Consider the following 12838-nt stretch of genomic DNA (forward strand, 5'->3'; position numbering starts at 1 on the left):
ATAGGTTAAACTGTTTAGATGATTTTTTCATTATTTCCTTAGGTATGTTTCATGAAGCTTAGCCAATTTTATCTTTAATTCAGCTAACTCCAATATTTTTTGAAATATAAGCATCAAAACTGTTTTAATTTTATGAAACCATGAAAAAAATAAACAGGCATACACAATATCAAAATGTACATAAATATTATTCACAAAAATTTAGTATTCACTGACTTAGCAGATATAATCCAAGTCAACCACATAACCAGTCAAACACATCAGAATTGATTTTTTTTTTTGGGACAACGTCAACCTTGTACCATTCAAAACAAATGACACAATTCGAAAAAATGTTTAGTGTATCTTAAAGAAGGGAGGATAGTGTTGGCATTTTAAGTGAATGGATTCTACTTCTAAATTGAAAAATGGCTGTAAATATTAAATATTATCGCTATGGTGCCCTGGCATCCGTTTGCGACACCCAGGGTGCTGTGCACCTTGTTTGTACCTTTATGTCTGAAAGGTATTTTGTTATGATGATGATATTGACCAATATCTTAACTAAACTTGCTTTATAAACTCATTACATACCCACTCAAAAGTTTAGACTCCTGAGTAGATAAAAAAACTGGGCAGTCATTCAATTAATTGGATAGTGATGCCACATACTTGATTTAATGATAATGTGACTCCAAAATTTAAAATGATCAGATACTGTTAAAATATTATCTAATAATTGAATTCTTACGATATCCGTGCTTGGGCTCCTAATTTTTTTTTCAATTCTAACAGTTGTCTTTTCTCCTCATCTTGTTCCTCTTTAAATCGTTTCGCATCATCCATGATACTCTGTGCATATTTAGTTTCTATTGCCCTCTCGATCTTCTTTAATTTTTCATTAAATTCCAACTGAGCTTGCCTTTCAGCTTGAACCTGAAAATAATCATGAATTTTTATGGTTCATAGTTGGGTTCCCTAAAACCAGAGGTACGGCTCTGGTTTTGGATCCAATTGTGAGGTATGAGAACACTGACCTCAATCAGGTGGTGTAGAATCAGGCATCAGGTAAAGAAGAAAATTTATGAAAGATGCATCCCTTTCCTTAAAGAAAAATTCTGCAAGACCTTTGGAGTGAGAGAGTTCGCCGTGAGGGGCCTTTGATGAGAATCTTACCAATAATACCAAATAGGACAAGAAGCTTATTAAAAGACCTGGGTGCTAGCATTTGGGATATAGTGATCTTGGCAGAAAATATTGTTTTGGGTTTGTATGATACCCAGCATACATCATCACTTGCATAGGAATTAGCTCTAATATTATTCATTTGCATTTTGTTTTTTTTGCTTTTGTTTCTGCATAGCTTTTTAACCTATTTATTAGTGTGTTTTAACTTATTTACTCATTTATTTTAATTGATTTATATGTTTTTAAATTTATTTAATTTATTAATATTTTTAATTAATTAATTAATTTTTTAAAACTGTTCTACTGCTGTGATTATTTTATTTCTGCTTTATTTATACATTGCCATTTATTGATAATTTCTGTCAATTTGCATAATTGATCAAATGTGTGTTGCGGATCACTGAGAGGAAAGGTATAAAGGAGTAAAATAGGGAGAATAGTGTATTGAATGAATATGTAAATTGTAATTTGTCTTTGTGCGAGAAGAAGGAGGAGAAAAACATATGTATGTATATACATACATAGAAAAAAATATATTTGAAGTGTATTATATTTAGTTTATTGATAATTATTGTTCGAAAAATGGAAAATGCTAATGTATGGTAGTGTATATGTGTCCAGTTATGGCTTAATGGGTACATAATGTACGAGTATTATAGCAACACAATGTATTTCTCTCTGTTATAAAGTTACATTGTTAGTAGTTTTAATAAATCTCAAATTGAATTATGGAATTCATAAATTCCGCAAGTCCCGTAAAACATCTTTTAGAGGAGACAGAGAAAATAATTCTAGATCCACAGATTTAGTTGGTCTGTATATTCCATATATTTTGATGAGTGAGATTTTTGAGAAATATCATTCAAAATTTTATTTTTAAAGTGTAATTAATTAAATACACATCATAGCTTTTCAGAAGCAATAGAATTATAATTTTAAAATGAAAATGTAAGCCTTACCTCTGAAATTCTAAAAGCTGAGTGAAATGTTTTCGTTGAGTCTTGATCATAAAATGCAATATCTTTGGCTTTATCACGGATCTTATTCTTGAGTACTTCATTTTCGTCTTGTAGTTGCCGAAATACTTTATCTTTGTATTCTTTTTCTTTTTTCAATCTTTCCTTACGTTTTTCATAGCGAATTTTTCGTATGTTCTGAAATAGTTAATCAAATTAATAATAAAAAATCATACCATGGTTTTATGTGGAAAAGGGAAGTGTTATTCATACCAAATTTTTTTTAAGAATAATTAAAACTAAAAATTCTTTTAAACCTCTTATCCTCTACCTTCAGTCCAAAAATTAGAACACATTTAATGTTTTCTCATAGTTTTTGGGAATACATATTACTCTTCAGCATCTATAATTAAATATTTTTTTAAAGTAGGAATTCCACAATATGATTGGATTCTGGATATTAGAAATAAAGGTCTTATTTTACATTTAATATATATTTAAGTTTGTTTTTTATAAATAAATTTTGTTTTCTTTTTCTTTTTATTGGATTTTTCCTTACCTGATTTTTTTATGTTGTCAAAATGGATTTCATGGTTGTGATTATTGTTTATTATTTGGTTACTTAGGACTATGTGATTTCTAATGTATATAATGGAGTTTTCATGTTTTTTTATACTTTTTTGTAATGAGTTATTTGACTTTTTCTATTAAATAATTAGAAATTAACTTCAGGGATGTGTATCACACTCTTCAGCATCTATAATTAAATATTTTTTTAAAGTAGCCATTCCACAATATGATTGGATTCCAGATTTTAGGAATACATTTAAGGAATAAAGTTAAGATCTTCTTTTACACTTAAATGTATATTGCAGTTATTTTTTATAAATAAATTTTCTTTTTTTTTTATTGTATTTTTCCTTTCCTAAATTTTTTATATTATTATTATTATTATTGGCGCAACAGACCGTGGAGGTCCAAGGCCTCGCACAATGTACTTAGCAAATATCACGTGTTTCATGACTTGGTTTTCATAGGGTGAGTTTGTCACTCCCAAGCCTTTTTGTGAGTGCCACCCATTACTATCGGACCTCACAAATGCCCTTTGTGAGTGAGTACTGTGTAATTATATGATTGAAAAAATCCCGGATAGAGCCAGGGACTCAAACTTGCAACCTTTGGGTTGGCAGACAGGCGTGTTACCATGCTGCTACCATCACCCCCCTAATTTTTTTACATTGTCAAAATGGATTTCATGGTTGTGATTATTGTTTATTAAATGGTTACTTAGAACTTTGTGATTTCTAACATATGTAATGGAGTTTTCATGTTGTTTTATACTTTTTTAAAATTTTGTAATGATTTATTTGATTTTTTTCTGTTAAATAATTTGAAATTAACTTCAGGGCTACACATCTCCATCTTCAGGATATATAATTTAATATTTTTTTAAAATAGGTGTTCCACAATATGATTGGATCCCGAATATCAGGAATAAATTTAAGGTTTTATATCGTTATTATATTTATCCTTATCGATAATTTTTTCAAGAATTTTCATTTTATAAAAAAAACCTAAACCTTTATCCATACTAATAGTGACAAAGAGGTGTGACGTGCTTTGTATTTTTGTTGAAGTGATTAAAATTTCCTGACAAAATTATAAATATAATTATAAAAACACGATTCCACAAAAATGTTGAGTTAATTTTTTAAAAATGCTAATTGATGTTATATAATATCTTTCTTATTTCTATCCATGAGAGTATCTACTTTCATTTAAAAAATGATTAATTTATTGCTATTACAATTAGTTGAAATAGGAACAACTCCAATTTCTTCTTCTCAGAAATGAATGAAAAGTAATTGTAGATGAAAAATTCATTTTCTAAAAATGAAACCTGAAGAAGAGGAAAAAAAAATAGTACAACCTTTTCATTTTGGCTACAACTTTATGAATGCACTTTATAAATACGAATTTTACATTAACTTCAGATTAATATGTTACTTTTATTTTCATATAATCAATTAAATGATGGGTACTTACAACATATGTATTGTCCCAAGTTTTTGCCATTTCCATTGAAAGTTGTTTCCTCCTCAACAACTCCATGTTTTTCCTTTCATTCTCTTCCTTTTCTGTTTGTTTTTGTGTCATTTGATCATAAAGCTGATGCCATTGGCCATCGCTGAACATGAGCCTTGTGATTTTCTGTCCATTCTGGCCCAAAAAGGTAACATTCATTGTCTAATAGTCTTCTGACACTCGGCAACAAAATCTACATAATAAGGCTAATAGTAGTTGTCATGGCAACCTTTTTTGATAATCAATAGATATCATCACTGGTACATAAATAGTTGAATTAATGTATTATCATTATCAGTTCAACAATCTATTTTGTATTTTACTAAATATATTGTAATAATTTAAAATAAAATAAAAAGAATTTTATTAGTTTTAACTAATTTCAAATATAAAAGATAGCTTGGGTTCAAATAAAAAACTTTAATATTTAACAGATAATAGAATTTTATTTAAATTTTATAACATAAGAGACTGTTTTCTCAGGGCAGGTTACCTGGGAATCAAAAACAGACGACACTTTACTAATAATAACACTTTAACTTAATTACTAGCCATTTTACTAATACAATAAATTCCATTTAGAAACAAAACTAACCAATTACACATCTTTCCGTGATGATTGTTGATCTCTTCCTGTCGATGATGCTGTATCCAACTCCTAACAATGGCTTACAGTCCTTCCTGCTTCTAGCCGAACGGACGTCTTCTCCCCAAGCCAACAAAATCAAGAGTCTTCAATGTTCACTGGTCTATCTAAAAATTAATCGATTATAGTACAATCGCTCTGGTTTACTTGCAATGATTTAGGATTTAAATAGTTTATTGATAATTGTTACTTTCTTCCATTTCTTCTTTGTTTCATTATTCCTTTTCTATAATTACTGCAAAGGAACAACAAAAGTTGAAAAGTTCCAATCCATATTATCAAACACTTCGGAAGGACGCGCACCGCCATCTTTCTTGTTTTGAACAGCGTATTTATTTTAGACAATGAAAACTGGTTAGCTTGCTTTTTGATTTAAAATAACAAATAAACAATACTGAAACAGTATACATAAAATAAAAACATAACTAAAATCACTTATATATAAATATCAACTATTGATTAAAAAAGAGGATATTGCAATATAGATTTTATGTAGTTATATTTATGTTGTGTGTAAATTTTGAGCTATAAAAAATGTAATTATAAATTTAGAGTTTTATATTCAAATCCATAATTCTTTAGAAATGGACTTTTTCTTTTCATAAACTATTTTAGAATATTTAGTGTTCAAAATATGTGGCCATGCTACAATTTTATTATTCTTATTTACTTGTTTGTTCTACCGGGTACTGACGCTAATTTTCTGTTATTGTATCAAAACTAATTAACTAAATAATTTAGAAAACTTATTTATTTTTTCACTTTATACAATTTTTAGAACTGTTTTTTGTAAGTAGTGATCAGTATTATCTGTTATCTTAGGACCTCTAATGATACTCTGTGTGATGGATTTCATTGAGATTGTATGATTTTTCCTTTAAGTCGAAAGATTAATTTTACTTTAACTTGCACGCCTACATTTTCAGAGATAATTAATCCATCTCAGTACCAATAGATCAATGGGTTTGATACTTACTTTCCAGGCTCAAATTTTTCACATTGAGTATTGACAATTTCCCATCATTGTTTCTTTTTTTTTTTTTCTTTTTCGGCCAAGACTTCCATTGGAGTCCTATACTGCCTAACCATGGTTGGGGGTCAAAGTTCTTCATTTTGTGGGACCGCCACTCGATGAAAAAAGTCAACATCCCAGGCCGGTTTTGACTGTGCCCTGGCCGGTTTTTGTTAAGACTGTGTCTTAACCACTGAGCTATGGGCGCTCCCCCCCCCTCTTTATTTCAATTTTCATCTACGACTTTTTATAGTAGTGATGCTGAATTATGGGCATTTTAACATTTTAAAGAGACTACTTAAGGGTCAATCGGGATGACAGTCATTATTCAAAAGCCAGACTGACTTAAGTGAATTGAGTTAGGAAGACCCAAATCAGTACAACTGACTATTTTTTATTGAGATATGCACAGCGCAAACGTGTGGATGGGTTATTTGGATTGACACTTGTGGTCGACCTATTGAGTCCTGGCTTTTTTGCACAAATCAAAGAACACTTTTGCTGCATTCACACGTTTGTGTTCTGTTAGCATTGTTTTAGATCAATGTTTGTACTATCTGTGTTTGAATAAATTAAAGAATTTCTCCAATCTTCAGATTCAACTAGTTTAAGACGGTAATTTGGAAATTCTATCGATTTGGTGTAAATACAATGTTTTAATTCTTGTTAATAACCTTTAACAGCTTATTTTTGATTTGACATAGCATTAATATAGATTTATAAAGACATTATATGTCAACGTTATTAAATTAAGAAGTTCCAGATAAAAATTCTAGAACTAAAGTTGAATTTATAGGTTATGTTGTACTATTTATATGAATTTTGGTCATCTATAACCTACTTTGATGATATTTACATTTCTTTTCATTTAGACTATCTGTATTTAGTTCCTTTTTATAATGAAAATCGAAAATTATAGCCGACAAATGTCAAAAGAGCATACAAGAATATGGATACCGACATTTGTTGTTTCCATTGTTTACCAAGCATTTGTAGAAGTCTTGGATTTTCGACAAGTAACAAATGTGTAAAACTAGCATGAGGATCTTATGAAATCCTCCTTTCGGTTCATAATAAACAGAAAGTATTTTTTTTTTTTGCCAAATTTTTGTCATTTGCCTGCAAGAATGAAGCGAAATACATGATATCAACAAAATACTCCCAGCCTTCCCTCCACGGGAATAGTCGGATTGAGAGTGTAGGTGTTTTTGTGATTGAAGTCAGTCATGCTTTCGAATGATGATTTAAGTCCTCTAATGTTTAGAGTGCACTTCGTGTCCATTTCTAGATTTTATGAAGAAAAAAATATAATTAAAGCTTTAATAATTTTAGCAACAAATTGAGATGGTTAATGTTATATATATTATATATGGTTAAATGTTACGTTGGAATCAGAGGGAGGAGGGGGAAAGGGAGAGAGAAGGCGCGAGGGAAAACATGATTAATTAAGTAATTTATTAACCAAACCATCGGTTGGGCGGTACTATTCATTAATAATTTATGTTACTTTCGAACTCAATTTATTCTTTGGTAAATTTAGATGTTTTATTTTCAACCTTTGAACAATGTTCTCTTGATTTTTTGTTCCAAGAAAATATTTTACGGATTAACAAAACTAAAACAAATATTTATCAATGAAACTGTCGATGTGGTTGTATTAGATTAAATGATTCTGAATCCAATTGAAGATGTGAGGTTCATATAGGTTAGATAACTGATTAGGGGATGAATGGACTGGATGAGGCTTATGGTAACTAGCCGTAAATACTCTCAGAGTGGAAACTTTAATGGGAGTAGCGGTCGTGAAGGGGATGGCAAGTCCTACGGGAACTAGCCGTAGGTCCTTACGAAAGGTTTGAGGTTTAGGAAAGATAAGATATCCATAGAAGGCAGAGTGAAACAAAAGTCTAATATACATTTCCAATACACCATAATGTATTGATTCACTTTGTATACTGTTACTCACTGCCTCCTTCGGAGGAGGATTCTCTGAAGAGGAAATTCGCATTGAGGTTTGCCAAGTTGTGTTTAGTCAACTATGTGGGCTATTAAAGATCATCGAGAGATGCTAAGACATTTGATTTTAGTGGAACAGATGATTCTATTGTAATTTTTATTATTTCGAGTAATACATTTAAAAATATTTCAATATACAACAACGTTGTCACTTGTATGAAATTACTCATTTTGTAAGAATTAATTGGAATTTCATTTTTACGAATATCTACTATTTATTTTTCCCATAAAGGGCTTAATTACATATATGAAAACAAGTAGAAGTATTACTACAGTAATAACTCTCTTTAAGAACTTGGTATATGTACAAGCGTCCACAGGCTGTTCCCGTTGGCATTCCGTGTCCTCTTCTGAAGGACCCTCCTCCTTGAGGAAGAGCAGTGTAAGAGGCGACCTCTCCATCGGCCTTCTGTTCTGGAACTCCGGAGGGAGGCTCAACCGGGCCGGTTCCAGGCGTACCGTCGAAGACCTGTCATCTGTCGAGCTGGAAGCTTCGTCTTCGTTGTCAGTGACGTCTACCGACTCCTCCTTGGAGTTAAGAGAGTTGTCCAATGCCTTCTTCATATCCCTCCAACTAGTAAAGCTTCTCAATTTTCTCATATTGCCCAACTGCTTCCCTATATCCTCCCTACATCTTCGACGCCTCACCGCATCGCGCGGTTTCCAAGGCATATCGGCTTCGTAAGTGTTGGCGAACAAGGAATGCTTGTTCCTTCTTCTGCCATCTGTAGTTTTGTTCTTCGAAGTCGCCATTAGATTTTTATTTGCGAAATTGCGTTATCGTTTAGGTTATCGTAAATTTGGATGAATATGGTCCTTACATTTTACCTTTTTCTTCACAACTCTTTAAGGTATAATGTCACAATTATCAGATCTTTATATGATATATAATTCTTGGTTAAAGCTCTTAACCGTAACACTTTTATTTATACAATTTGAATTCGCAATAAACTATTTTTATGGAACAGATGTTTCACTGATTATAATATTACAAAAAATATATATAAGAAATAAAGTTCACGCCCACTAATATTAACCTTGTACTATATTGGTGAAGGCCGATATCAACGGGGATAGTAACAATCAGTAAGATCGTGTAAACTATGGCATTTGCTGTCGTGGAAGTACTATCAAGTTTTACGTGTTCGTTAACAGTATCCGTCGCAGCTGTATGAGGTATATGCCACTTATGGAGGCCTTAATATTGAAACTTCACATATTATAACCTTAAAACACCATTCTTAAATGCAGGAGGGTGCATAACCCTACTCTTCTTCAGAGTAAAAGTGAAGCCAACAAGGTCACTCCTTTGCCACGTCTCCGAGTCCATCATGAGAGCCACCTATTTGGTCCCTTTATTATACTTCTTCCTCCAAGCCTTGATTTAACTTACAACCTGTATGTTTACTGTTATTTCATTACGATGCCAGTTGTTAATGTGTATTTTACCATCAATTTTTATCATTCAATCAAGTTCAACTGTCAGCATAGGCGTGGACAGATGGGAGCAGGGGGGGGGGGAGTCGACAGTGCTCCTCCCTAGATTTTTCGGACCCACGGGAAAAAAAAAAGAAGAATAGTGAACTTATTTGATAGACGATTTCTTTCTGGAGACATGCTATAATTAGGAAGGTAACATTGTTGGGTTGGCAACCACACCTTTGAAGGAACAAGAGGAATATATGTGGATTCTTCAGTAAAAAAAAGTAAGATTCAGTGAGCGCAATTATTCGTCATATATCTCTAAAAATAATGGGGAAACCAATAAAAAAGAACATTTTTTAGATTCCATTCTTCCTATTATAACTTAATGTTTGCCATTTTAATAATGTCAAGATGTTTGTTGAAAATAAATCAAAGAAGACTACCATCATAGAAGAGGTTGATAATATTTTTGCCAGCTATCTCAGGCTCTCATAGCAAACCTCTTCATCAGCTCTTATATTTTTGTATTTATTTTGTATATTGTTTGTATTTATTTTGTATTTATGTGCAATAAATAATTTAGTTTAAATAGTTTATGCTCGATTTTCAATAATTTATTTTGATTATAGCTAGTAAAAAAATTCAATCATTACGAATTTTATCAATTAGCAAAAAAATGGTTTGGGTGTTTCTTGGAATGCGGAATTACATATCTCTCTTTCATCCAATGGTTCAGAATGGACTATGGTTTGTGTGTAATGGACCAAGGTTTGCTCCTCCCTTGGCGAAATCCTGCATACACCCATGACTGTCAGTGTGGTTGTTTTCGCAGTTAATGCTCCTTGGTTCATAAGAAATAGCCAATAGCATCGCGAATTACAAATGGAGTCAATAGATGATTATATCAAAAAAAGGTTCATGTAGTTCCACAAAAGTTTTTTTTTTTTTTACTACGCCAAAGGAGGCATTTCTGCCATTTTGTTTCGTACAGCCCAGTAGAGTTTAGCTCTGCCGATGTAACTCCTGTCTGTAGTCAAGTCCGCCATTGCCGCACATGCAAATATGTGATCGCCAGTCATCTCACCATCTCCACACAGGACGCAGTCCGAAGATTCAGTCACTCCTATTCTCTTCAGGTGGTGCCGCAAACAGTCATGTCCAGTGGCCAACCTGAAGCACGCCACTGACACCGCTCTTGGTAAAGTCAATGGAGGGCGCCTCTTAGGATCTAGCAATGGCGCCCAGTTCTTGCCCCCACATTCTCCTCTACTCCTTTCCTCTGCTCTTTCGGCGATGACGCTTCGGGCCATTTCTTTCGCCATGTCCATGGTGATTGGGAGAAGCGGCTGTGGTTGGCTAGCCCCTAACCGTGCAAGTCGTGCAAGTGACCTACAACCTGGGAAACCCAACCTCAACCCGAAGACTGAAGCCCAGACTGGACATTCTTTTATAAATTTTTAATAAATATAAAATTAATTCATAGTCACACTACCTCAATTTACTGATTATTATTATTCATTTTATTTATTCATTATTATTATTTTTTTATTTTTTTTTTCCCTTTTCTTCTCTCTTCCCTTTTTCAAATATACTTGTTTCTTTTTACTATTAGAAGAAAATTGTTTGTTTATTTAAGTGTACCAATATCATTATTTTTTGTTATTAATTTTTCTTTCCTCTTTTATTAAGAAGCATTATTCTTATCTATTTATTCTATTATTATTTTTTTTCTTTTAATAAGAGCATTTTATATAGTTAGGGGTGTCATTTGTATGATTATACCCCCTTGTAATCAACTGTTAAAAATATATATATAATATAAGTTATATCAACCTTGTAAGGCCCACCAGGCCGATTTGGTATAAAAATAAAATAATAAAAGTGTGGTTATTTACTGTCAGCGTGTAAACATGTGCTATACTATTTCAGAATTGTATAGTACTACCTCCAAAGGTGACAGTCACTACAGTGATAGTACTACCTGAACAGTAAACAGTCACAGTCCCGATTCACTCCAACTAGGACGGGCTGTTCATCCGTTATCTGTAATCCTTCGATTTAAAATTTTCCAAAAAAATATTATTTAATTCATTCAAAGTGTTTCGGCCATTAGTTTAATTAACACTCCATGAAAACAAAGAGATTAAATAAATCAAGAAACATTAACACTCTATTAAAAAAAAAAAGAGAACAAATTAATATTGAAGTGGTGTTTGAATTTGTATCATTAATTTGGCACACAGATTTATTTAGCTTTGAAGCCGACGGAAAGTTTTCTGTATGCTAACTTTCGCTTGCTATTATTTGTTATATATCGCTGTTTATGGAGGGAAGGCTGGAAATTATTCATTTTCTTCTCATAGGTAAATACCAAATTAAGTTTTTCTTTTATTAGCAATCGATATACACTTTATATAAGATCCTTGCTGTTCGATATTTCATATACAAGTAAGGGTCAGCCTGACTGATAGTGTAGGGCTTAGTCTAGCTAAGTTTATATAAACAGACCAGATAATTTCTTATCAAACATATCTCTTAATTAAAAGCTGAATTAAGTTAAAAGGGTTTGAGACAGAATAGAGAGGGCGTTGAGATAAACTAATCTATAAGAAGGATGGCCATAAAATGGAGTGTTTGGAACTGATGAGTTTGTTTATCTTAAAATCTAGAATGACCAGCCTATTATTTACAATTTTAAAAATATATTATAATAATTAAATTGAGTACTTAAATATTATCCCATCGACCTTATATTCTGTTGTTGCGAGTTATAACCTATTCAATTTTTATTGCTAATTTGATTAGGCCTCCACTGGCTCATTACCAGTTATGGGGCGAGAGGGATGCGCTGGGATCTCTTGAGCTCTGCTCTACCCCTCACGCGTGGGGGATAGAGTGGGCTCAGGGATCCTCAGGTCGATTGTGTAAATATTGTATATATTATTTTATTTATTTATTTTTCTTACAGATAGTTTGATTATGTTCATCTTGTCTATTCTTTTGTTTGTATATATTTTAAGAGAGTTTTTTATTTATTTATTTTTTTAAATTTATTTTAGTATGTATGAGATCATTCATCACTATTACCTATTGCCCACAACTGTGTGGCAGATTGTAATACCTATCAATAAATAAATCTATCATTTAACAATAAAAAAATTTGATTAGATCATAACTTTGATCTTTTACTCACTACGCTCGCTTAAGGGATGAATGAACCCTCCATGGAATCCTAAGCCGATGTCGAGGCCTAAATACGAATCAATTAATGGAATCAGATTATAACCAGCAATGAGATATTCTTATAATCTAAGGAATAATGCGTTCTATACAAATGACTTCAATCTTTTATTTTGTTTAAAAGGATTATCCATTATTTAATTTTTGGCTAAGGATATATAATTTTATTATTTATTTTCAAGGAAAATCCTCAATTTTTCTTACTTCATTCTATATTTTGGATCTTCTTTATTTGATTTCTTAAATCCTCTTATTTTAAAGGAATTGTGCCTATCATAAAATATTGCATTA

The 12838-nt window shown here is 31.8% G+C and overlaps 1 protein-coding gene across 2 annotated transcripts in view; it reads right to left on the reverse strand.

The window, feature by feature from the left end:
• The window catches only part of LOC106680193 (cilia- and flagella- associated protein 210), a 13657-nt gene extending 8772 nt beyond the window's left edge, over positions 1-4885 (reverse strand). Inside the window, exons 1-4 of one of the 2 annotated variants that reach the window (XM_014419723.3) lie at positions 4804-4885; positions 4170-4401; positions 2127-2321; positions 731-915 (exon numbers count right to left, since the gene is read on the reverse strand). In XM_014419723.3, coding sequence (XP_014275209.1) covers positions 731-915; positions 2127-2321; positions 4170-4367 — 578 coding nt within the window. In that variant the 5' untranslated portion in view covers positions 4368-4401; positions 4804-4885. Of the gene's footprint in view, positions 1-730; positions 916-2126; positions 2322-4169; positions 4439-4803 lie in introns of those variants that run through there. The other variant, XM_014419722.1, reaches the window with a different exon arrangement.
• Between the last annotated feature and the right edge of the window lie 7953 nt (positions 4886-12838).

The sequence above is a fragment of the Halyomorpha halys genome, unplaced genomic scaffold, assembly GCF_000696795.3.
Source record: "Halyomorpha halys isolate HHAL.00 unplaced genomic scaffold, Hhal_1.1 Scaffold250.1, whole genome shotgun sequence".
In the NCBI taxonomy this organism is placed as follows: domain Eukaryota; kingdom Metazoa; phylum Arthropoda; class Insecta; order Hemiptera; family Pentatomidae; genus Halyomorpha; species Halyomorpha halys.